The sequence below is a fragment of the Sapajus apella genome, unplaced genomic scaffold (genome assembly GCF_009761245.1).
Source record: "Sapajus apella isolate SASKATOON/1434 unplaced genomic scaffold, GSC_monkey_1.0 scaffold85, whole genome shotgun sequence".
NCBI lineage: Eukaryota > Metazoa > Chordata > Mammalia > Primates > Cebidae > Sapajus > Sapajus apella.
Genome location: NW_022437025.1, coordinates 3,654,303 through 3,679,925, shown reverse-complemented (window position 1 = coordinate 3,679,925; position 25,623 = coordinate 3,654,303). Strand labels below are relative to the sequence as shown.

Below are 25,623 nucleotides of genomic sequence, written 5' to 3'. Positions count from 1 at the left end.
GGAACAGAGGCTTGGAGGACACGGGTACTTTCAGAAACACACATGCCGAAGGGGCCGGTAGAAGGGTGGGAGCAGATGGTGCCCACCAGCCATTCTGCCAACTCACACCCATGTTTCCAGCAGGCATTGGCAGGGTGTGAGGCTTCCTCTTTCATCCTATGTAATTGGTCAACAGCCCTAGAGTCCACTCCGTGAATGGGAAGCTGCAGGAAGGGGTGTTGGGATGTCTCCTGAATGTGGGGTTGGGGTCTGGGATGGCCCCTTGGTTACCCTATGGGGAGCAGTGCTTGCCCCACTTTGCTGTCTACACACTGGTCAACTAGGGAGAACACTGGCTCCCTCGCAGGCTGGTGGGGCCCCTGACTTAGGAACCCTGGGTGTGAGGGGTGCTACCATCGTATCTTCCATGTCTCTGCTCCAGCTGAGCCCAGAGACGCCAGTGGCTGCCTAGAGCACCCTTGTCTGCTCTCCTGACCTTTTCTCAGGGAAGCCAGGCATGTCTGTGCCTTCAGCACCACCCTTGCACGGACAGCTCCACACTCACTGCCTTCTGCTATGAAGCCCACCTGCTGGCTGGCAGGCAGAGCAGGCACCGCGCGCTCAGCATGGCAGAGCCAGCTCCAGACCTCTCCCCATCTTCGTGTCTCCCTCCTGCAGCCCCCCATCTCCCTAAAGGGCACCCCCACCTGCCAGGTGCTCCAGCCACAAGACGTCATGGGTGCTTCCCTCCCAGGCCCTCTGGCTGTCCCTTCAAGCTTTGGAGTGTGTGGGAGCTGGAGACTGGATGGTGAGGAGCATGAGAGGAAGGGAGGAGTCTCCGAGACGCCAATATGTCAGTGTCGGTGTTGGGAGACACCAGGCGCTGGGAGGGAAGGCAAGGGCAGCAGGATGTCGGGGGAGCAGGCTTTGGACTCAGCTGTCGGAGGGGCTTGCTGGACACCCAGGGAGAGGTGGCAGGGAGGTGGGAGGAGGTGCAGGGATGGAGGTCGTTCCCAACAGCCAGGGCCAGATACAAAAATATGGGGCCCTTGTGAGACGCCCAAGGGGTCTCAGGAGGAGCAGCACTGAGTCCTGGGGCCCCAACTTCTAGACAAATCACAACTGAGGTGGGGGAAGGGAGGGGGTGTGGGGCCCCAGACAGCTGGCAGGAACCTGTGCAGGAGGACGGGGCGAGCGTCCATGTGAGGGCATTGGAGAGGCCAGAGCGTGGAGGAGCCAGGCACGGTTGTCTGGCTTGGGGGGTCCAGGGTTGCTGTGTGCCTTGGTAAGAGCCCAGCCAGAGGGTACCAGGGAAACTGAGGGCAGAGGGGGATCAGACAATCCCTTCTCTTTCAGGGAGACTTGCTGTGAAGAAAAGAATGGCAGAGCCTAGGGGGGCACAAGGGGATGGCTTTTCCAGGGGCCTCGCACTCCCTGGGTACAGCCTCCTGGGTGGAATCCCTGAGAGGGGGCCTGGGCTCCAGAACTCTGTGCCTCAGTTTCCTCGGCTGCGGTTGTATAGTAAGAGCTTTGTGTGGGGCTGCAGTTGGCATCTTTAAGGCCTAAGAAGGGCTGATGGGGAGATGGAGGTGGGCAAATAGGAAGAGGGGGTGCAGGCCCAGGCTGTTCCATCCGATGGCCTCTGTCCTCAGGAAACATGAGCAGAAAGGTCAAGACTTGTGTGAGCAGACAGGAGAGGAGAGAAAAGTGTTCTTTCTCCTGGGAGTGAGGAGGAAGGTTTGCACACAGAACTGTGCACATATGTGTAGGTGCATACGTGCACATATGTGTGTGCCTGGGTGTGCATGTGCACATATGTTGTATGCATATCTGTGTGTGCCTGGGTGTGTGTGGCTGGGTGTGTGTGTGCATCTATGCATGTATGTGCATATGGTCCTAGATGTAAAGTGAAGCCAGCTAGCAGGATGGGGTGGGCTGTGTGCTAGGAGAGAGAGACGGGGAGGGAACAAGGGAGAGAGGAGAGGTGGGAGTCGGGAGCACAAGCTCCAGGTGGGCGGCTGAGGATGTAGGGAAGGAAGCCATGATAGCATCATGATGTGGGGGGAGGAGGGACCTCACGCCTGCACTTCCTGAGCCTGGAGCCTTGGGGGTGCTCCGTTAGAGACACAGCCTCTCCCACAGAGTCAGCTCACAGCAACAGGTGTTGCCGGGTCAGGCGGGCTGGAGCAGCTCAGAGGATGAGGGTTCTGGGGGCCTCTGCCACCCGAGAGGGCAGCGTGTTGCTGAACAGGGTCACGAGGGGCAGGATCAGGTGCCAGCCTCATGCCAGTTCTGCCCCCAAGCCCCCATCTCCCTCTATGGACCCTCAGACCATCTCAGAGCAGTTGCAGGAAGTGAAACTGGCCTGGTCTGGCCAAAAGGGTGCCGTCCTGACTTAGGAAAGCTGGGTCTGAGGTCAGGAGCCAGGCAGGTCCAGCAGGGCTGGGCCAGGCACCCCACCCGCAAGCCCAGATCTGCCGGCCGGAAAAGGGGAAATCGACCTGCTCCTGGCACTGCACCAGGCGTGAGGACACGGCTGTGGACAGGATGATCCCAGCCTCGAAGGTCATCTCGATAGGAGGGCTATCATCGTTATTTTAAATGCCTTTAACTCCAGATTTGTTTCCTCTTTGACTCTGAGCCATCTGGAGAGGACTTTCAGATGGAGAGGACAGCCACTCCCGCCGCGCACAGGCTGTGGTGTGGACAGCGATGGCTCTGGAAGGCAGCAAGCCAAGCACCGGCCTCCAGGGATGAGGGCAGGATGGGGGTGGCAGCCATGGGGGGTAGGTCTGGGCCCTGAGGAGTGGGGCTCAGGGCCTGGAGGCAGCGATGGAGGTCCAGGACAGCCCTGCTGGGGCCCTGAGGGGACGCGGTATGAGGGTGGGTGGGCCTGGCTGGGGTGGGGGAGGGTAGAATGGAGGCGGGAAGGGCCCGGAGGGCTCTAAGCAGGGCTGGGGGCCCACCAGCGTCGGGGGTGGAGTGCTGGGTGGGCTCAAGCTAGGAGAACATAGGAGCAGGGCTGGGCGAGCCCAGGAAGGTAGATTTGGAGGGCCGGGACCCCGAGGGGCTGCATTCATTTCCGGGACAGCCTTCCCGGATGATCACAAACTGGGGTCTTCAAACAGCAGAGATGTCTTCTCACATGTTCTGGAGGCCGGAAGTCTGGGATCAAGGTGTGGGCAGGGCCTCCCTCCCTAGGGGTCAGAGGTTGCAGAGAGCCTGCTTCCTGCCTCTCCAGCTCCCAGTGGGTCTGGCACACCTCGTCTCTGCCTCTGTCTCCACGTGCCCTCCTCCCCATGCTTCTGAGTCTCTCCCTTGCTGCCTTCCTAGAAAGACACGAGTTGCTGGGTTTGGGGCCCACCCTCATCCAGTATAAACTCATCTGACCCCATGACATCTGCAGAGACCCGACCTCCACATAAGGCCACTTTTGAGGCTCTGGATGGATGTGAATTGGAGGGGACATTATCCATCCCACTATGGGGATGGAAGAAAATGGTGACTAGGCGGGAAGGAGGGAGAGAGACCGACATCTTAGAGGAGCTGCTGGGCCAGGTGGCCGCTCTCACCACCTCCCCTCTGCCCCCCTGGCCCTTGGCTCTCCGTGGGGTTCACCTCCCAGGTGGCCCCCAACACCTCCTCAAGGGTCTTAGCCTCTTTCCCTTTGCAGTGCCTCTGAGCATGTCCAGGGCACTGTGGGCAGCCTGGAAGGCAGGGCCACTGAGAAGTCAGTGGAGAAACACCAGCTCCCTGACCCAGGTGGGAGGTTCGGAGGCAGCCTCTGCCACCCAGAGACGGATCTGACAGCAAAGTGACATCCTCCTGCAGGACAGGAGTGAGACTGAAGGATGCCCACTTCATCAAGGCCAAGGCCGAGGTGCCACCCTTGAAACACCACCTCTCCTGCGCTGAAGGAGGGCCCAGGGCTTCCCCAATTGCCACTTTCCCCCACCACCGCCCTCCTTTCCCACAGGTGCAAGTGAGTAGACGCCATCACAGAATGGCCACGTCCAGTGGCATCTGGTCTGCAGAGAACCCCGCTGCCGCCTCAGCCCTCCTCACATTGCCCAACCACAGCCCAAATCCCACAAGGCCTGACACCCTCTTACTGTCCCAGCCCACGGCACGCTGTCCTGTGACACAGCACGGAATGAACCCGACTTGCTCTTCGCGTGGCCTCGGGCCACCCCTCCCTGCTGGGACCAAGCCTGAGCACCTGGCTTCTCTTCCACTGACTGTCCTGCCTCCCCGCCTGTGCCTCCTGGTGTCACCTCCCAATAAGCTGCCTGCTCCCAAGCCCTCCAGGGTGAGTCCTGGTGCCAGGCCCCAGATGAACAGTGCATGTGGTGTCCACGCCACTGTCCCATGGCCTGACTTCCTCCTCTGCTGTGTCCGCCTGGGCCTGCAGGACGAGTGGGATGGGGAGGGCTGGGGCCAGGTGGAGCCCCTAGAAGCTGATGCTTTATGTGAGCTCAGAAACTCAGGGAGCACAAGAAGCTAGCCCATGGCTTCCACTCAACAGACGCAACCCCAGGCCCCGCCATCCCCCTTCCCTGTGGCTGCCCACCGTACCCCAGCCCGGCTCTCCATCTACCCCCAGGGAAGCTGAACCACATCTGATCTGCCTGGAGAGAGCCCAGCCTCCCCATTGTGGCTCTTGATGCCCACATGGTGTGGGCATCCGACATCCACCCTTTCCCCACTCTGAACCACCCACCACGTGCATGCCCACCTGGGGCCTCTCCCCACACTCTTCTCTCCCTTTCTACCTGCTCGATCCTGGCTCATTCCCCGAGCTCCCGACACTGCCTCCAGGAAGCCCTCCCCGAGCCCAGGCCCAGCCTCCTCATCTCGATCCCCCAGACTGCAGGCCCATTGTCCAGGGCTGTGTCCTCCCTGCCCCAGTGTGTGGCCTTCCAGGACTGCCCCCTGAGGCCTCTTTCATCTTCAAGTCACCAGCCCTGCAGGGTCTTGGGCTCTGGGGAGGTGCTGATGAGGCAAAACTTAAAAAGAGTTAAAAGCTCGTGTCTGCACAGAAAGCTGCGCTCGCCGCTATGGCAGCTTAATTCGTGATTGTCAAAACTCGGACGTCATCCTGATGCCCTTCAGCAGTGAGTGGACAAACACACGGTGTTACATCCTGACTATAGAACGTTACCCATGCACTGTCCAGCCACGAAAAGGCGCGAGGAGTGAAGAGCGCTAAAATGCATGCTGCTAAGCGCAGAAAGCCGGTCTGAAGAAGCCACGTGCGGTAGGATTCCAAGTGGGTGACATTCTGGAAAAGTCAGCACTCTGCGGACAGTGGAAAGAGCAGCTGTTGCCAGGAGATAGGGGAGGGAGGGGTGAGTCAACAGAGCCCCACAGAGGACAGTAATGTCCAGAGCCGTGGCGCTGCTCTGCACCGTGTTGTAATAGTGGATGTATGCTACTGCGTGTCTGTCAGACCCAGAGAACATCCAACGCCAAAACCAGCCTGGACGCGAGCTGTGCCATGTCAGCATTGGCACATCAGCTGGTACCACCTCAGTACAAGATGCTCATCACGAGCAAAACGGGGGCCGGGGCACATGGGAGCCCTCTCTACGATTTGTCTTCTTTTTGTTTTTGTTTTTTTTCTGTAAACCTAAATCTTCTTGAGACATAAAGTTCATCGTTAATTCAAACATACAAAAGTTGGTAGATAGACGAGGTTTGCTGCTCCTGAGCATCGGTTTGCAAGTGGCCAGGCAAAACGGGCCCTGGGGTGAAGCTGGCCTGGTCTCCTGCCTCTGGGTCCAGCCCCCACTTTCCTTCAAGTTGGTGGGGAGGCTGCGTCCAGTGGATGCGTGCCGAAGGTGGGAGGAGGCCAGCTGGGCCCCCAGGCATCTCAGCTTGCTGGGTCAAGGCTGCAGGAGGCCCCGTCCCTCCCTGGGACTCTCTCCCGAGGGCAGGCAGCTCTCTCACACTCTGTAGGGATGGCACAGAAGAGCCGCAGGCCCCATGTGCGGAGCCCTACCCACCCCGCTCTCTCTCTCTCTCTGCTTGGATGTGCAGAAATGCGCTTTCCAGGAGGGACCTGGCGCACAGTGCTGCAGCAGTGGAAACGGGCCAGGCAGCGGCCGTGAGATGGCATAGCTGAGCCTTTGCCCCCAGTCCTGATCGGCCCGCAGCCTTGGCTGTAGCCAGCCCCCACAGGGCGAAACGCTAAGGGCTGTCCAGGCAGCACCGGCTGGTGGCCGCTCGGCACTGCGCCCAGCACTTAGCCAGCCCCCTTCACGGCCCTGGGCTGCCAGCCTGGGTCTGCGTGGCCTCTGCTTCTCCCGGGAAAGGGAGCGGCCACCTGAACAGCAGCATTGCATGTCTCGGCACTGCAGATGACACCCCGGCCTACAGGAGGCCCCATCTGTGCTCAGGGCTTTCCAGATTCTCTCTGGGCTGGGCTTCCCTCCGAGCTTCACACTCAAAGCTCAAGAGGCCTCCTCGCCTTTCTCACAAGCCCACCCACTCCTGCAGGAGTCCGGCCATTAGCCCAGGGCTGGAGAGTGGTCTCCATCACCTTCCCTCCCTATCCCATCCATCCCACCCTCCATAGAGCCCCATTCATAGAGCGCAGGGATCATGGCCAGCCATGGCTGCCCCTCCTCAGCCCCGAGCATGACCAGCGCTTTGTGGGAGCTCAATCCATAACTGAATTGTGGCCGGGTGCGTGGCTCATGCCTGTCATCCCAGCACTGTAATCCCAGTACTTTGGGAGGTTGAGGCAGGAGGATTACAGGAGCCTAGGGGCTGGAAGCCAGCCTGGGAACACAGCACAACCCCATCTCTACTATATATATAATTTAGCCGGGCATGGTGGCATGTGACTGGTCCCAGCGACTCCAGAGGCTGAGGTAGGAAGATCGCTTGAGCTTGGGAGTTGAGACTACAGTGAACCCTTACATTGCCACTGCACTCCAGCCTGGGCAAAACAGCCAGACCCTGTCTCTAGATAAATAAATAACTGAATTGGGCACCTGGGCAAGAGTGAATGCCACAGCCACTGGCGGCGACCTGGGTTCCAGCTGCAGACGCTGTCCTCACACACCTGCGCAGACCGATGAGACAGGCCCCATATGAATGGAGGGAGACTCCCAAAGTGTTGACTTTGCTGATGAGGCCACGGGATTGCTGGGGTGCTCATATCCCACACAGAAGGAGGGCTGGTCCCACCCCTGGCTCCCCTGCCAGGCCTCTGGAAACTGCACCAGGTCCAGGTGAGTGAAGCCCAGTGAACTGAGAATCAGGCCCAAGCGGCTCGGCATCAGCCCCAAATCCCTCCTTCTCCGAGCCTCAGTTTCCCCATCTGCAAAACGGGCCCTCACCCCAGCCGATCATGCTCCACATTTGTGGCTGCTGGAGAACTTTCTAGAGGAGACAGAGCAGCTGAGACACAGCTAAAGCAATACTGCTGCTCACAGAAACAGCAGGTTCCACCTACAGAACTTTCTGGAATCCACGAGAGTGAGGCCTGCCTGAGAGGCACGTGCAGGATCTGGGTCTCATCCCTGTGACAGGACAGGACCCGAGATGGGCCTGTGCAGAGCTTCCCAGCACCTTGGACTTGGCCCTGAGCTCTGAGCCCGAGCCCAGACCACACTTACTCTTTGAAGGTTTGCTAGAAATCTCAAAGGTCAGCTGTTCTCATGTTTCCAGAATTTATTGATTTTGTCTGGGCTGGAAAGGTAGCAAAAAAGCTTTTCTTGCTGTTTCTGTGGCTGCACTGGGGAGCGAGCAGAGGACGCACAGCCCCCTGCACCTGTCCCAGGGGCCCGTCGGCCAACGTTCAGGCCCGGAGGGGCCGCCGCCGCCTGCCCGATGGGCCTGTCCTAGTGCGTGCCCTTACACGCCTGAGCCAGCTGATGAGACAAGCCCCCGCACGTATGGAGCAGCACCTGGGTTTCGCTGCCTCCCTGGGTTTGCTGACGAGGCCGTGGGTTCCCTGGGATGGTCACAATCCCGGCAGAAGAAAGGTCGGCTCCGCCCCCGGCTCCCCCACCAAGCCCTCCCCATTCCGAGTTCCCGCCCCACGTCTCCCCCACCAAGCCCCTGCCCACTCTGAGGCCCCACCCCCAGCTCCCCCACCAAGGCCCTGCCCACTCCGAGGCCCCACCCCCAGCTCCCCCACCAAGCCCCTGCCCACTCCGAGGCCCCACCCCGGCTCCCCCACCAAGCCCCTGCCCACTCCGAGGCCCCACCCCCAACTCCCCCACCAAGCCCCTGCCCACTCTGAGGCTCCGGGGAGTGCAGCTCAGCCTCCTGCAGTGAGGGGAGGCTCAGGGGCACCACGGAGTGCCTCTGAGAAGGGGCAGCCTGTGACCGGGTGGGAGAGGCGGAGATGAGAAACGGAAGGAAGGGCACTGGGACTCTGACGGGAGCCGTGGCCGCGAAGTATCCCTCGTTCCCTCACTCATTCTTCACTCACTGGTGGCTCCAAGCTTCTGTACTGAACTCCCCTTTGTGTCCCCTGGTGTGGGGCCAGGGCAGCCGTCTGGGGGCCCCTCCTCCATCAGGGATCAGGTCCTCCAGGTCTGCGGCCGAGGAAGCCGGGGCCCATCCTTCAAGGGGCGGGCAGGCTGCACCCGCAGCGTATTCTGAGTTTGGGACCCTATTCCGGGCGGGTGTCAGGAGGCATTGCCTTGGGCCAGCCTGGTGGGGTCCCTCCACCCGGCCAGGTCTCTTCTTGCCCAGGTTGCATTCTCACTGCCCAGGGCTGGGAGGCGCTGGGGACCGTGTGCGGGTGTCTTACAGGCAAGTGAAGTCACAGTGTGCATGTCCTATTCAGGCAGGTCCCTCAACCCCCAAGCCTTGCTCGTCTCCTGTGAAATGGGAGTGCTTGGGTCCCACCCTCGCCGAGGGCTGCTCTGGGGTCACTGAGAGGCTGATTCCCTTGAGCTGCCACATGTTAGACATGCACCAAGAGCCGGTGCCATCATGCTGGGTACGTGGCCCTCCCCATGGAAGACAGAGGACCCGCGCCGTGGCTGCTGTGACCTGTGTGAAGGCAGCTGGCTGCAGAGGGGCTCACCCCAGGGCTGCTTTTCCCAGGGGTTCCCAGCTCGGTCCAAGCTCCCAGCATGGGTGGCCCAGACTTTCTCTCAGCTCCCAGCTGTGGTCTGAAGCTCCTCCCACCCAATTCCTCTCTCCTTTCAGGAGTGTCAAACTTGCATCACAGTCTGGTCACAGCCAAGCCGCCCCTGAGCTCCATCCCCTGAAAGGGCAGCCCCTCCTCAAGCCCCTGCCTCCCTCCCAGCCCTGGCACAGGGCCTGGCATGTAGCAGGTGCTCGGTAAACACTCACAGTGGAAATAGCAGGACAGGCGGGAGCTCCGAGTCTCCTCCCCTGCAGTCTTGGCGATGAGCCCCTGCAGTGAAGGGAGCTGCACTGGGAAGTGGTGAGCACCCCGTCATCAGAGGCGTGCAAGAGGACCCGGACAACCATTTGATGGGGACTTTGTAGGCACAAGGGTGAAACGTGAATCAGCACAAAGTATGGCTTCTGCAAACTTCCTTCTTGGCTGGACAGCACAGCCCTGTGCTGGGTGCTCGAGTTCCACGGGAACACGGCAGGTTGAGCCAGCGATTCAGAAACATCATAGTCCATGAGCCACTGCCTCCCGCGCGTCCCTTCTCACCAAGTTCTAAATGAAAGCTGTTCATTAGGGCGACAGGTTTACCGTCTTGCAATGAGACTTGCTGGGAGCTTTTCCCCCCTGAGGAGGAGAAATCACGTTTGAGTAGTGAGCACACTTGCAGGGACAATGCTTTCGTGGCAGCGGCTGTGGCTGTGGGGAGTGTTTTATTTGGGGATTTTTCCTCCTGTCTCAGCCGCGCTGGAGAAAATGGCTCCGACGAGCTGCACTGCTGCAGTTTTATGGCACCGCCAGGATGCTGGGTCTGAAATTGTGCCCATTGCAGGGGCTGCTCAGAGCTCAGTATCTGTTTCTGGGAACTGGGGGGCAGGGGTCGCAGCAGGATGGTCTGGAGGTTCCCAGGCTGGGGCAGTGCAGGCCTCTGGCCAGGCGTTTGGCCTGGAGCCCTGGCTTTGGCAGACCCAGCCCCAGCGCAGAGCACAGCAGAGCCTGGTCTCAGGGGAAAAGACAGCATGGGGAGCTAGCGAGGGGCCCACCTGGGAAGTCTCGCTCACTCACTCGCTCGAGAAGGGGCCAGGCTGGGAGAGGGCCTTCAGGCACACCACTGCCACTTGGGAGCCAGGCCAGAGGTCAGAGGAAGAACTGCCTCCAGGCAAGCCAGGTTTGAAGGTGGCGCAGAAACAGGCTGGGGCGCAGCAGCTGAGAGCTCCCTGCTGCAGGGCACAGATCTCTGTCCTCGAGGGAGACGCAAGGGAGTGCCCGGCAGGCCAGGACACCTGGAGGTCACTAACAGTGCAGGCCCAAGAAACACCAGCCCGCAGCTGTCCAGGAGCCAGGGGGTTTCAGGGAGGAGGTGGGCGAAACAGCCTCCCCTCCCCTACAGGGCCGCCTCCCACCTGAACAGCCGCCTGGCCGAAGCATCTGGCATCCTTGTGCAGAATCATCTCTGTCCCCACCCGAGGCCCCTGGGGCTGAGTGCCTTCGCTGCAGTTTTGGCCTCCGGGCTGTGTGTGGGATCTGCCCTGGGACCTCCTCTTCCTGGGGCTGCTGAGCTGGGATGTCTGGTGGCAGCTGCTGGTGGTCGTCCCACCACTGTGGGGGCTCATGAGAAGCAGGAAAGCAGGTGGGCACTGATGAAGGGGGACCGACCCATGGCATCCACACACTGGACTTGGGGGCAGGCTCCCAGCCCCAGCATCACCCTCACAGTAGCCGGAATGCAGTGCTGGTCTCGGATTCTCCCCGACTTAGCTCTCCTCCCCCAGCTCGGAAGAAGCTTTCAAGGCCTGCAGCAAACATGCAGACTGCAGCTTCCATTGAAGCCTCCGTCCCCACTAGAGGGCCAGCCAGCTACGGGCTCACCGTGCTGCCCAGCACTGGCCCTGAGCAGGCGCCAGCGGAGGAATTCCGTGTGGTTCCTGTGGGGCCACCCGCTGAGGGCATAGGCACATGTCCCTCCCCTTCTGTTCTCTCCCCTAGCCCGGCTCAGGCCACGTCCTCAGAAGCCACAGAAACTCCAGTAACTGCACGTCAGCAGAGACCCCAACCCAGAGTCGTGGGCGGGCCGGGGCTCTGGGACGCAGATTCATGGGGCAGCCACCCGCCTCCCTGCAAGGTCCATCTGCCCCAAGTCACAGCCCTGTTGGGAGGGGCTCCCATGCGTCATGAACGCTGGTCCTCGGCTCACCCCATGTCCGGGGCACCTGGGGGTGGAATTCCAATCCTAGCCCGGCCTCCATCAGCCCTGTGGCAGGCATGGGCCGCCCTCTGCTCCCAGCCTCTGCCTCCCCCATCCTTGGGGATGACCAGACGAGTCACGGAGCTTCGGGAGAGTGGGTGCTGGTAAAGGGTGCACAGCGTCTCCACGCTGCTCGACATAGCAGGTGCCAAGGAACTCAGCTATTGGCAGGGTTGATTAAGAGAGGGGCAGGAATGTATTGAGGTCACACAGCAGGAACGGGACAGAGTCAGGATCTAAGCCCCCCTAAGGGGAAGGCCGTTCTAGACTCCGGGCTTTGCTTGTCACAGGCTGGGTGGGGACCTGGCAGGAGTCTAGGGCCAGCCCTTAGTGCCGGTGGAGCCACGGGCCTCTCCTTCTCCAGGAGCAGAATCGCCCCATCCTCCTGCTGGCTGGGCCAAGCTCCTCCGGTGAGCCGATGGGAGATAAGGACACCGGCTCCTGCTGGAGCTGTGCAGACAGCCTGGTAGTTTTCCGTCATCCCCGCAAATGACAAGCCTTGCCGGAGGCCAGGTCAGGCTGGAGGGTCCCTCCTCCTCCCCTCTGAGCAATGTGACCAGGCTTACCTTTCCAGAACCTCTGGGCTGGGCTTGGGAGCCAGTCTGTCCCACCCTCCACAGACCCCGGTGGCTATGCAGCCGCCCCCGTGGTTTCCTGAGCCTGCGAATAAATTGTAACGGGGTGCTGCACTTTACAGTTAACGAAGCTCACCCACACTCACCTCCAGGAAGCTCCTGCCGCCCACTGTCCCCTGAAGTCCGCGTCAATATCTGCATTTCCGACGGAGAAGTTAAATAATATAATACCAACACCAAGAGGGCAGAGGGGACTCTGTACTTGCTGCTCAATTTTTCTGTGAGCTTAAAACTGCAAAAACAAACAAACAAACAAAACCATAGTCTATTAAACAAAATATCATGTAAATGGAGCCGGGGGGCGTGGACCTCGGGGCAGGCTGCTCTGGCTTTGCGGCTCCCCAGGCTTTTGCGCGAAGCCGCAGCTCGTCCTCTTCACTCCTGAGTAGTACTCCACTGTTTGGAGGCGCTGCAGCTTGTTTATCCATTTACCAGCTGTCCTGGGTGGTTTCCAGCCTGTTGCTATCATGAACGAAGCAATCGCGAACATTAAAAACAACACAAATGCTGCCCGAGGGTTGCAGAGGTGGCGGCTGCAAAGCCCAGCTCCACAGGGAACCAGCCCGTGCAAAAGCCACGTGACTGCCTCCAGAGTCAACACTGCCCGGACTGCCCGGCACCCGCCGTCCGAGGAGCCAGGACCCGAGCCATGTGACGGCCACAAAACGGCCACCTCCTCCCAAGGCTCCCTCAGTGCAGGACTACAGGAGGCGTGGCCTTGGGAGGAGCCAGGACATGGATCACAGCCTTGCAGCCCCACAGACTTGCCCACGAGACACCCCTCATGCTCCTGCACCCCAGGTGGAAGGACCTCAAAGACCCCTCTCCACGCCCAGAGCCACAAACAATCTCAGACACTGCACCTGCATCCTGGCCAGCTCAGAGACATAAGCACAGACTGCCCAGCTCTGCCCCTCCCCAGCTGGGGGACCTGGTTGTTGCTTGACCGCCCCAAGGCCCACATTTCTCAACTGCAGGGGCCTCTAAACTCCCCGTGTAGGCCAGGCGCAGTGGCTCACACCTGTAATCCCAGCACTTTGGAAGGCCAAGTTGGGAGGATCACCTGAGGTCAGGATTCGAGACCAGCCTGGCCAACATGGTGAAACCCCATCTCTACTAAGAATACAAAAATTAGCCTTGGTGGTGCGCACCTGTAATCCCAGCTACTCAGGAAGCTGACGCAGGAGAATCACTTGAACCCGGAGGGCAGAGGTTGCAGTGAGCCGAGATCACGCCACTGTACTCCAGCCTGGGTGACAGGGCGAGACTCCGTCTCAATGCCCGCTACACAGCAGGTGCTGTCACAGTCCTTGGGCTACAGCTGGGGACATCCAGGCTGGAGAAGGAGGGAGCTTGCCCCCATCACACAGCCTCAAATGGGGAGGAAAATGGACTCGGGGGTGTTATGGGCTGGGGCGTGTCCTCCCCAGATTCCTGTGTTGAAGTCCTGACACTCGGGACTTCAGAATGGGACTGTTTGGTGACAGCTTCTTTAAAGAAGTAATTAAGGTAAACTGAGGTCATATGGGGGCCCTAATCCAGCCTGACTGGTGTCTGGTAAGAAGGGGAGATGGGACACAGACACACAGAAGGAGGACAGGTGAGGACGTGTCTGCAAGCCGGGAGGGAGGCCGGGAGAAAACAGCCCTGCCAGCACCTTGACCTTGGGCTTGCAGCCTCCAGAGCTGTGAGATGGTGACCTCTGTTGTTGAAGCCGTCCAGGCTGGCGTGTTCTGCTAAGGCATCCCCAGCGGACTCACATGGGGGCTAACCCCAGAGCACCCACTCCCAGCCGCCGCTGCTACAGCTGACTCAGTGGCCTCCCAAGGGGCGGCTGCCCGCCTCAACCCACCTTCGCCGCCCCACCCCACTCAGATAGGGCAGGTCCCTGTATAAAATTGCTACGGTTTGCAATGTTGTACTTGCTTATGTGGTCATCTGGCTGTTGCCTGTCCCACCACAACTCTGCACAGTTTATGAGGGCAGGGGTCTCTGTCTTGCTAACCTGGTGCCCAGCGTGTTGTGGGCACTTGATGTGAGTTTTTTAGAGGAATGATTCTAAATGTGCATTGTTTTTCTGCTATAATGACAGTGGAAATTAAAGGAGGGCTGTAAACTCCTGTTGCATAAATTCATGGGGGTTGTCTTTCTCAGTGCTCTCATGCGCAGCTGATGTTCAATAAATGCTTCTTGAATGAATGAAATGGACAATGGATGAACCAATGGATGAATGAATGAATGAATGAATGAATTCCCTCTTGCAGAGCAAAGCCAAAGACACTGGAAGCAGGAGCCTCTGCTGACACCTCGCAGATCCAGGCCGGCTGTTGGGGATGCAGTCCCGTGGGAATTCTCTTCCAACCTGGATTTTCTTCTGCCTTTAGAGAGAAGCTGGGGTAATGCTGGGAGGAGGGCCGGTCTCACGGTCAGCCGTGTGTTAGTGAGATCGCGTTGTGCTCAGAAGGGCGCCACGCTCAGAAGGCACCCGCTTGGGGTTTCATGTTCTGCAGCTGCCTCTTGAAGTTCTTAACAACCTTGGCTTTGAACTTTGCTTTGTGAGGGACCTATGAAGGGACACCGGACCCTTCGGTCACCTGTGGTCTCCCCACCTGCTGACCCCAGGACAGCTGTCACTTGGTCTTCTCTCCCTGATCCCACCCTGCAAACACTGTCACCTACCACTCCTGCAGGGGCCCAGTGAGACCAGACAGGCATCCCATGGCATCAGGGCAGGGCAGGGTGGTCACCCCTGGCATGGGTTGGCATTCGGCAGCTCCCCATCCAGACATGAAGCACATCTAGGAATGGGGTTTCCATCCCCGGGGACCTCAGGGTCATGGCTCCCTGGGGAGGGGAGACTGCCCTCTGTGAGCTGGCACCCCAAGCTTTCATTTTGCACAAGGCCACCCCTCCCTCCCAGCTCCTGCAGCCAGTGGGCCTGTGGGCTCTGAGTGTGGCAGTGTCATGGGCTCGTGGCAGATGCTGTGTACATGGCCCAGCCCTACAGAGATCCCAGTTAGGGTGGGAACGACCCGCCACAGTGCCCGCTCTTCAGCTGCGGAACACTCCCTGGGAAGCCTCCACAGCCGCTCTTGGGCTCGGCAGACCTGTGTCCCCTCTGGAGGCACCGTGGAGAGGGGCTTTGGCTGCCTGCTCTACCTGTGGAGTCTGGCTCGGTCACCGAGCAGCCTGGGGACCTGGGCAAGCCAAGCCACTCAGCCTGGCCGAGCCCTCCCTGGCCCGGGATGACCAGAGCAGGCAGGAGCAGGTGCCTCCCTGCTGAGAGGCAGGGAAGTCATTTCTGGGACACCCCTCAGTGGTGGGGAGTGCACAGGACGCTGGGTGCCAACACCTGGCTCTGCACTGCAGCGATCCAGCCACGCACGCTGACCTCAGGTCACACTCTCCGCACTGAGCCTGGAGGCTGTTCCTGCTCTAGAGTGGCTGAGCCAGAGCGGTGCTCTCTGAGGGTCACCTGAGGCCAGGTTAGCCTGGGGAACAGAGCTGCATGGAGTTGAAGGGGACCTAGTCCCACCCTAAGAGCTGGGTGACACTGGCCAGTTGACCAAGGGCTCCCTCCACGGCGGTCAGCTCCTGCTCGGCAGGTGCCACAGGGGTTGGATGGGGCAAACACCCCAGGGCCCTGGCAGAGCTCTTCAGCTGGAAGTGTGGTTAGGGGACCGGCAGTCGGGGGCTCAAGTCGGAGCTGGAAGGGTGTATTGGCCTCGCGGAGACTGGCCAGGCTGCCCAATGTGTGCTCTAGGGCGGCTGTGTTGTCCTGGGTGCTGTGGTCACTGTGTATCTGTGGCGGTCTGTCAGAGGGATGTCACCTCCCTCCCCAGACTGTGAGCTCCATGAGGACAGGGTCTGTGTGCCCACCCACATGCTCTGTCCTGGCTGCAGGGCTGACGAGCCAGAGGCACTGAAGGAATGACACCAAGTTCTGTGGGAGTGCAGCCTCCGTGGACCATGCTGTGGGCAGAGAAGGTGGCTCAGGTGCACGGCTCAACCACCTCCCGCTTCAGTGACCCCTCAGTGCCCTGGGGCCAAGATCGCATACCCATTTCACGGAGGAGGAGACTGAGGGCGGCGAAGCCACCCAGCTGGTGAGTGGTAGAGCCAGCTTCTGCCTTCTTCCCTCCCCACCGTGAGGGCGTTGGGCACTCAGGGCCTGTGAGGAGCACGCCCAGATGGCCCCACCATAGAGGCAGGAACCCCCGGATCGGAGGACACCGGCCGCCCCACACGGAGGCTCGGGGGCCCCAGGCATGTTTGACCTCCAGGTGATCACATCCACCTCTGATGTCCAGGTGACCCCCTTCATCTCTGAGGCTCAGGTGATCTCATCTCTAAGGGCTTCCTCTGTCTGCTTCCGCTGGTCAGCTGCCCTGGGTCTGGGCCCCCAACAGCTAACCAGCTCCTCCCTGGCGTCCTTACTAGCGCCGGTGTCCCCGCTGGCTGTGAGCTCCTGGTGGCTTTCCTATTCTTACTCCGCAGATGACTGCAGGGCACAGCATGGGCACAAACACATGTTGAAAGTGAGCAAGGGAGGGGAGTGACATGTATGCAAATTCAGCCTAAACATTTCCTTGGAAGTTACCCTAAGACCTAGGGCTGAAGGTTCACTGAGGCAACTTCCCTCTTAGTAAAATGGAAAACTCCCAGGAGTCGGGGCGTGCTCAGCGACCGGGTCGTCCCGGGGCTAGGGCTGGAGGGGTGTGGGGGATGGGCAGCCCCGCTGGAGACTGTCCGGGTGGCTGGGCTGTGGCACCCTTCAGTTTCTTCCAGCCTGAAGCCTGTGCTGTTTTACTTGAAACAAACTCCTCCCCGCTGCTGTGACCTCCTTTCCCTAAATGCAGAGGGTCCATGGCATAGCCGGGTGGCACCCCACCACACCCCGCGGCCCCCAACTCTGCTTCTCTGATTATTTGGAGGAGCCGGCACAGGGAGCTCGGAGGAGGATGACCCCAGAGCCCCAGCTTTATGCTCCTCAGAGTAGCCTCTCCGAGTCTCGGTTTCCCCATCAGTAGAAGGGGTCCAGGTGGTCTCTAGATGCTTTGAGTGAACCAGGGGCATCCTGTGGTGCTGGAGGCACCTGCCCCTCCCCCGCCTTGGACAGAGCAGAGGAAGAGGCAAGGAACAGAAAGCAGAGGTGCGGAGATTCCTTCCCTACTGTGGCTGCTCTGGGCAGACGCTGTCCTGCCTCCCCAACCAGATCAGAGCCACCTTGAGGGCAGAACTGTGCCTTTGATACACTCACATAAATTCTTCCAACATGTATTAAGTGCCTGCTGTGTGCAGGCCTCTGCGCAGGGCCTGGGAGTGAGGCGAAACAGAAGCCAGCTGCCTGAAGGACTTTCCTCCCCAGCTAGGGCAGGGCCTGAGCACCCCGGCTGTGCACAGTTGTCCAGGAAGCCCCTTCCCTTCAGAGAGGAGGGCCTGGGAACCCTGCCCCGCCTCTACCCTGCACCCCAGGCCTCCAGAAGCCCCTCCCCAGAGGGCCAGTGCCACCAAGGTCAAGTGGTCACCCACTTGGAGGGCCTGGCATGGGCCCGCTGGGGCTTTTGGGATGAAGGCTGGGCCACATCTGCCCAGAACCAGCGCCCCGTAGAGCCCAGCCCTTTACTGAGCGTGTTTTTATGATTGTTCCCGAGGTCTCCAGGGTCCTCACTGGCTCTGCACAGAAGCCATGGGAGGTCGGGGCGGGGGAGGGGGGCTTGGCCCATTTTCCAGAGGACCCAGGCTCAGGGCATCATGTGATTCAGTCAGGTTTTGGGCCCCAGTCAGGGGCCCAAAAGCCTGGGGCCTGCATGCCCAACTTTGGCAATCTTGAGAAATCTACCCCAGTGCCAGCTGACAAAGGTGCCACCCACAGTCACTCCTCACCCCATCCTCATAACGGGGTCCCTGAAGAGGCTTCCTCATCGTGAGGCTCCAAAACAGACAGCCCTGAGTGGGCCCAGGCGACACCCATCAACCTCGTACAGCCCTCCTGCCCTCCCCCCGCATGTGATCAGTCGTTTATTCCAAATTGGCAAGTCACGCCTCTGCGTTCAGCAAACCCCACCTTGGCAGGGGCCCCGACTGCCAGGCTCGGTGGGCTACTGAGCAGTGTCGGGAGGAGAGGATCTCTCTGTTGTCTGCCTGCTATTTGAACAGTCGTGGAAACAACAGCAATCAATTGGAATAATAGCTTCATCTGGACCAATTAGAAGAGGGCTGATTTTGCCTGGAATTCAATTTGCGAAGGCAGCACACTCTAGGAAACGGGTAACTGATTTTTCACCACAAACATTTTGGCATTGTGTATCCTGGGCGGGGTGATCTCGAAAAGCGGCCTCATTGTTCTGAATCATTCCTAAGACGACGTAATGAGCACAGCGCCAGGCCTCACTCCCATCGTGAAGGGGCAGGGGCACTGCTGTTTTCACAGAGCTGCCGAGGTTTCAGAGCGCGGGTTATGGCAAACACCATGCAGCGATGCTGGTGGAGTGTGATGCGTGAGCCCTGTCTGGCCCCATTGGCTCAACGAGTAACCTAAGCGTGGTTTGCAATGGAGGAGGAAGAGCGACAGCTCAGTTAGCCGGTAGGGACACCAGATGCGGAAAACAGAAGACACGTTGGAAAAGTCACGTGCACGCTCCGAACGGGTTTTCTCATCTGTAAAATAAAGCTAACACCGTGGATGGCTACCGCTCTCGCTGAGGGATCCCGTGTGGTGGGGTGAGTACACAGTACAACCCAGCATCTGGCTCTGACATAGCATCTCTCCATGGCAGTCCCTTTCTGGAGCTCAGTTTTCTCATCTGTAAAATGGGTACATCAATCACACCTGGAAGAATCATGGCAAGCACATGCCCAGAATGCTCAGCCCAAAGCCTGGCACGTAGTGGGCACGTCAAATGCTGGCGGCCAGGGTTGCTGTCACATCTGCTCTTTCGTTATGCCTGATGCACTATGGGCCTTGGCAGAGTGGGAAGGGGGCGATTGGACTGGACGGCCCCTTGGGCACCTCTTTCCCAAGCCCTCAGTGGCTGAATTGGGCTTCTGAAGACAGCAGGGAAACGTCTGTTTTCATCGATGCTGCAGTCGGTTAAGAGCTGATTAGCCCGGGAAAACACCAGCCCCCCAGTAGTGGAGAAGACACCGCAGCAGCTGGACTGCCCGTGAGGTGGGAAATCCTCCTGCAGTGCCAGTGCCCAGCCCCTGCCAGCGCGGCCTCTTGCTGCAAGGAATTTCTCACCGCCAGCCTGAGGGGCCCGTGTCCTGGTACAGTGGGCACGGCAGGGGTGGCTCTTGGTTTTGGAGTCCAGGGATGATCCTTTCAGGACTTCCACGTGGGAGAGGATGGCTGGCTCCACACCCTGGGGGAGGCCTGCTCAGCCCAGCTGCCGCCTGGCCAGATGACCCACCGTCCCTGTGCCCCTCTGGGTTCCCTGCACTGAGCGGGGCAGTGCCTAGTCCAGACTCTGGGACCCGGGGCTAGGGGAGTGCAGGGTTGGAGGCTTCATCGGCGCTCTGGAGATGGGCCTGGTCTGAGTTGTGAAGGCCATGTGTAAGGCTGTCATGCAACACCAGGCAGGAAGGGCACTCCTGGGGACAAAGCATTAATTCACAAGGGCATGGGGACATGGCCAAGCCAGAGCAGGAAGTGGGACGAGCAGAGGTGAGGACGGAGGAGCTGGCGGCAGATCGTGACCTGCGTGGGAGCCCTGGGAGGGGGGGACAGTGCTGGGCCAGTGGAGGCTGCACAGCCACGGGGCCAGTCTGGGATACTGAGTTGGGAGCCCCTCCCCCATGACTGTCCTTCCCCACGGCCTCCCCAGCGCTGAGCCAGGGCCTGGCGGGGAGTGTTGCTGGAATGAATAATAAATGGCCCAGTCTGGTACAGCTGGAGATGGAGGCCAGGACTGCGGTGCGACCATTCCCCCACCTCAATAGGGAATATGGCAGGAATGTCCCTCTGAGGTTCTCTGCAGTCCCCAAAGCCCTCCCCTGGAGGCCGAGTCTCCAGAGTTGTAGAGGCTTTGTGGGATTGGTGGGTTTCTAGGTAGGTCCAGCTGCCAATGCCTGGTCTACAGATTCCCCTGTCAACCTTACATCAGGTGGTAAGAGGGAGTTCGTATCCTGTTTCCTTTTTCTCCATGGCTGCCAGGCAGCTCTGGGCATGTTTTGTGCTCAGATCTAAGGGCAGAATGTCTTTAACCGAGCGTTCTGGGCCAGCACCCCATCTCTGCGTGGCACGGCTTGATTCCTTATCAGGACCATAACGACACTATTGTACCCAAGGCTTTTCCTGAGAGCAGCCACAAACCCTCTTGGCAGGAGAGAAAGGCATTTTTGAACCCCAGAGCTTTATTTGGCCCGGAGTTTGCAGTGGATTCTGCTTCCCAGGCAGATCTCGGCAGAGTGGCACTGAGCCCCACTGGAGCAGAGGCCCCGGTCCAGGCTGGAGACACTGGCAGCTCGTTTCCACCAGTGGGTCAGGCAGGGCATGGCGCGGGGAGCCTGTCAGGGCCCAGCCGCTCCGTCATCCTCCACTGCCTGCTGCAGTTCATGCCCTCCCCAGGCCTGCCAGGACACAGAGGGTGCTGACCCTCGGGAGTGGAGGCCAAGTGTCCCCTGGCCACTCAAGGTAGACCCCGTGGGAGGACAACGGGGACCCCAGGATGGAAAAGGCTCCCCTGGGCCTTGAAGACCGGAGTCTCTCCCTCCTCTGCTCCTCAGCTCTAGGGACCCTCCTGTCTTTGTCAGCCCCCACCCCACCTCCATGTCACGGTTCTCAGATCCCCCTGGCACATAGCAGAGGCCGCCAATGCATGCCCAGGGATGGCAGAGTCATCTGTATCTAGGGGTGCCCGTGGCACTCCGCACAGGGTCCTGGGGCTGTTCCTCCCCCGCCCCTTGCACGTGGGGCCACCATGGGCTGACGGGAGGTAGGGACTTGGCTTGTGGAAAGGCCGAGGCTGTCCAACCAGACTCGAGATGGGCCTGCAGGCGCCGTGTGTTTTGATCCGACGCTGCACTGGAATATTTGAGCCCTGCCGATGGATGTGATATAAAAATACAGCCGGCTGCCAGCACAGCCGGGAAGGGCGGCTTCCTCGCCAGCAAGTGCCACGGCAACGTGTTCCCCCCCCCTGCAGCCCCCACCCCCGGAGTCGGGGGCAGGATCCAAAGCCTGGAGCTGCTTCTGTAAAGTACTAACACTGCTGTCTGCACCGAGGAGTATCTCCTTTTGAATTCCACACTGAGCTGCAACGGAAGATTTGGATTCTTTCTTTTCCCCACTTTCCTACCAACTCAGCCATGGGATTAAAATACAGGAGTTAAGGAAAACATATGCATGTCTATGTATATCTGGTAGGAACTGCATCTGTGACAGGCTCGGGCCAGGCACACATGACCCCTGAGCGGGTCGGCGTTCCAGCCAGCACCCTCCACGCAGGCCAAGCCCTCCTCTGCCTGGCAGTGGCTGCTTTATTTTGTTTTGCCTGAAATCTCCTGAGAGCCCAACGGAGAACCCTGAGCAGGAAACCAGTGATGGAAGGTGCTGCTCTGTGGCCTGGCACAGGGACACGCCCCATGCTACCCACGACACTGGCTTGGGACGGGGTGGGCTCAGAGCCCAGGCTGCCTGCAGAGGGACCCTTCTGGGTCCACGGTTTGCTCTGCCCCCCCACCCTTAGGGGTCCCTGGCCACACAGTCACCTCTGGGCCTCAGTTTCCCCAACCACCGACAGGGGTTGTCATCAAACAACTCTGGCTCCACGACGTTGGCCTGGAGAGGTGAGGCAGGCCCAGGCCTCGTCCATGGAGAGGAGAGCCATGAGGGAAGCCGGGGCCATGGCAGAAAGGTGGGCAGAGGGGAAGGCCCCCTTGGCAGGTGGTTCCTGGACTGGGTTTGGGGGCACTTGGGGCTCATGATACCCTCAGGGTGGGTGTTGGTGCCCCCTTCATGGATGAAGACACCGGGACTCAGAGCAAGGTGTCACGTGTCCCTGCAGTAGGCAGGGTGAGAAGCCAGGTTTCTGTCTCTGTTTATCCAGCAGAAAAGAAAGTCTCTCCAGACGGCAATCATGATGGAGTGGTGAACATCTGCCTCTGAGTCCCGGCCACAGCACTGGAGGGTGCGGTTGGCAGGATTAGGATAGAAAGAGGAGGAAGATTTGCCCACATTCTTCCCTGAGCAGGTACCAGGATGTGTATCCTCCTATATCCTCCAAGTTAATCCCCCAGGACCCCTGGGTGTGGGGGGCTGTAGTTGCCCCCCTGCAGGGAAGAGGATCTGTGGTTCAGAGGTGACCTGCTCAATCAGCCACACTGCTAAGCAAGTGAGCGCAGCCTCCAGCCCTGGGTGGGAGGTCGCATTTCCTCTGCAGACCTCACGGCCCCAGGGGCTCAGATAAAAACCTGACACCTGACGCTATGCCCAAGCACTCCTCCCACCAGCCTCTCCCCTACAGCCTGGCACATGGCCCCTCTGCCCAGCCTCCTGTCTGTGTCACCCCCTCCCCACGCTGGCACCCCATTTCTTAAAACACACTTGCACCTCCTCCCTCCAGACCCTTGCTCACGCTGCGCCTCTGTGTGGGGTCTGTGGGAAGTTGCCCATTCCTGAAAACCTCCTGGGAGGCAGCAGGAGCTGGTGGAGATACTCAAGAAATACTCGTCATCTGGCTGAATTTGGAGCCAGGAAACCTGGGCTCTGTTGGGGCTTATCACCAGCTGTGTGACCTCAGGCAGGTTAACCCACCTCTCTGAGCCCCATGAAATGTATGCGTTATCACATGAAATGCTGCTGCTCTCAAGGGAAGGGTGCCCTGGGTGGGACTGGGGGTCCTGAGTGCTGGCAGGTGAAGGGTTGGGGTCTGCCCTCCCATCTTGCAATCGTGAGTTTTGGGTCCCTCCTGCCAGCTTGGTGAGATGCGGATTCTGGAGCAGAAATCCTGAAGTCTGGGGTCTTTTTCATATGGGTGCCAGGATTCCCTCACAGCCCCGAGGCCTGCCCTCGGAGGGTCCCTGGGTGGAATGACAGCCATGGAGTCTCTGAGGTGGGGTCTCCTGTGGTCTCAGGTTAAGGAGATAGGCTGGCCCACAGATTGGCAGGCCTGGCAGGGCCGAAGACAGCTCCCAGAGACCCCTCCACTTCCCAGGCAGGGCCCAGAGGGCAGGGATTTGTCTGAGCCCGTGCAGCAGTTCCAGGACGAGCTGGGTCAACAACTCAGGACTCCCTGCCCAGGCCCGGTCGGGGGAGGTCAGGGATGTCCTCATCGGCCTTGACTGGCCATGCTCTCCACCCCCACCCCTCCCGCCACTGCTGTCTGCGTCTCTCCACCTGTGTCTGAGTCCAGCACACGGCAGGTGTGAGAGTTAGCACATGTGGCAGCCGTGGACATGGCTGGGAGAACTCTTCCCAGCTGGGGTGTCCTGAAGACCCATCATCTGCGGGGGAAGCCAGGCAGCTGCAGGGAGGGGTGTTCTCGAAGGGCCAACCTGGCAAGTCAGGCCCCCTGCTCTGGAACCTGACTTCGAGGACAGGGGCTTAGGGAAGACAGGCAGGACCCAGGGCTGACCCCTCCCCAGGCCAAAGGGAGAGAAGTCAGTATCCACGATGGATCTGGGCTGGGCTCAGCAGGCAGGGTCTGGGAAGGGGAGGGTACACGCAGGGAAGCCCGGGGGGGGGTCCTGGGGATGGAAAAGGGGGGACTGAATGATCACAAGCAGGAGACCGGCCACAGCCCACACGCCCACCGAGCTACCTGTGCGTGTGTGTTGGGGAGACCCCTGCCCAGCTCCTGCCAGGCCCTGTCCTGCTTCCGCCCCTCCACCCCAGCTGTCCCGCAGCTTCGCGGCCCTGCGACATGGCTGAGTCCCAGCAGTCCCCCCACCATGAAGGCACAGTGGCAGGATGCACACCTTGGTGTTCTCTCCCCACCTGCCGCTGCCCTTCTTCAAGCAGCAGTGTGGACAGTGTGTGGACACCTGCTGGGCCTGACGGTGGAGGAGGGGAGGCAGACTGCACTGGGAAACCCTGGGGGCTCCGGGAAACAGGCAGGCTCCAGCCCTGCCCCGGCCACTGCCAGCTGGTCCCACTCAGCTGCTCTAGGGCCTCAGCGACTTCCCGTTTGTTTCGGAAATAAGAACGTGGCAGTAGTTGAACCTGGCCAGAGCCTCTGGTCTGGAATGACGGTGTGGGGGCTTGCCGGCCTCAAGCCCACCCTCTCTCCACCCAAGAGCCACGCCCGCAGAGCCGGGAGGACTAGCTCAGCTACTCTAGGCTTGGACTGGAAGAGTCCCACCTCTTCCACCCGGAGGCCCTGAACACCAGCGTGGGGGAGGGCACCGGGCAGGGATGGGAATGTGAGGAGACCGTCCCCCAGAATCTAAACTTAGGGCCAACTTGGGGGTTCTAGGCTCCTTTCGCCTCCTCTCTACTCTCAGCACAGGAATTCTGAGTACATACCTTCCATGTACCCAAAGGGGTAGCCTGAGAAAAAGCAAGACATCCTCCTTCTCAGGCAAGAGGGAAGTTGGAACCTGGAGCCCCAGGGTGCCCTCCGTCCAGCGTTGGGTGAGGGGGTGTCAGACAGGATGAGGGTGTGGAAGGTGCCCCCAGCCCCCGCTCAAGGACTGAGTGTCGCACCCAACGTTAGATTACAAAGGTTTATTTAGAAAATAGTTTGGTTGTTTTGGCTGTTGTTTTTGGCAAACAAATACTTTCAGTCATCAAAGATTGTCGGTGCTTTCTCCTTGCCCCCCGCAGCCACCCCCCGACTAGGTCCTGGAGAAGTCAGCCCTTGGTCAGACAGGGATGGGGAGTGGTGGTGGTGTGTTTGGGGGGCTCCTTGCTCGCCCATTTAGGGGGCTGCCTCTGCCGCTGCTCTCTAAAACCCTGACCTCATAGCCATACCTCCGCAGGCTACCCGGAGTTGGAGCCAGGGAGGGAGCCCCAAAAGCGGCCCCATGCTGAGGCGGGAAGGCAAAGGGGTCTCCCCCTCTCTCCTCCCCGCTCCCCGGAGCCCGCTGTCTCTCCGCCACGCTCCTGCCCTGGCGCACCCTCCCCTGCGCCCTGGAGGCCTACCCATCCCGGGCGCAGTGGGAAAGCTCCCCGCCCGGCGGTCCCTTCCCTTCCGCCCGGCCCCGAGCGCGTGGCGCTAGCTGTCCAGGATCCCCGGGCCAGGCGGGCGTGACCCAGTCACTGCCTGAAGCCCCTTCTCCTCCGTCGGAAGAGGATGTGCTTGAAGGACCGCCGGAAGTCCTGGTTGAAGACCGTGTAGATGACCGGGTTGAGCGAGCTGTTGCAGTAGCCGATCCAGAAGAAGAACTTGAAGAGCGGGTCGGGCACCTGGCAGGCCTCGCGGCAGATGCCGTACAGACTGTAGCTGAAGAAGAAGGGGAACCAGCAGAGCACGAACACGCCCATGACCACGGCCAGCACGAAGGTGAAGCGCTTCTCGCGCGCCTGGGCCACCTTGCGGCGGCACACGCTGCTGCGCGCCCGGCGCCGGCGGGACAGGAAGAACTCGACGGAGCGCGAGCTGGCGCGCGACAGGCGGCCGCCGGGGCCCGGGGACCTGGAGGCGGTCAGCGCCCCCGGCTCCGCCGCCGCCCCCGGCCCCGCCGCCTGCCCGTCGGCGCCGCCGCCCGCGCCCCCC

At 60.3% G+C, this 25,623-nt stretch overlaps 1 protein-coding gene across 1 annotated transcript in view; it reads right to left on the bottom strand.

Annotated features, from left to right (window-relative positions):
- Window positions 1-24,617: 24,617 nt before the first annotated feature.
- Window positions 24,618-25,623, bottom strand: part of ADRA2C (adrenoceptor alpha 2C) — a 2,304-nt gene continuing 1,298 nt past the window's right edge. The window contains 1 exon segment of the mRNA XM_032254040.1: window positions 24,618-25,621. Coding sequence (XP_032109931.1) covers window positions 25,164-25,621 — 458 coding nt within the window. The 3' untranslated portion in view covers window positions 24,618-25,163.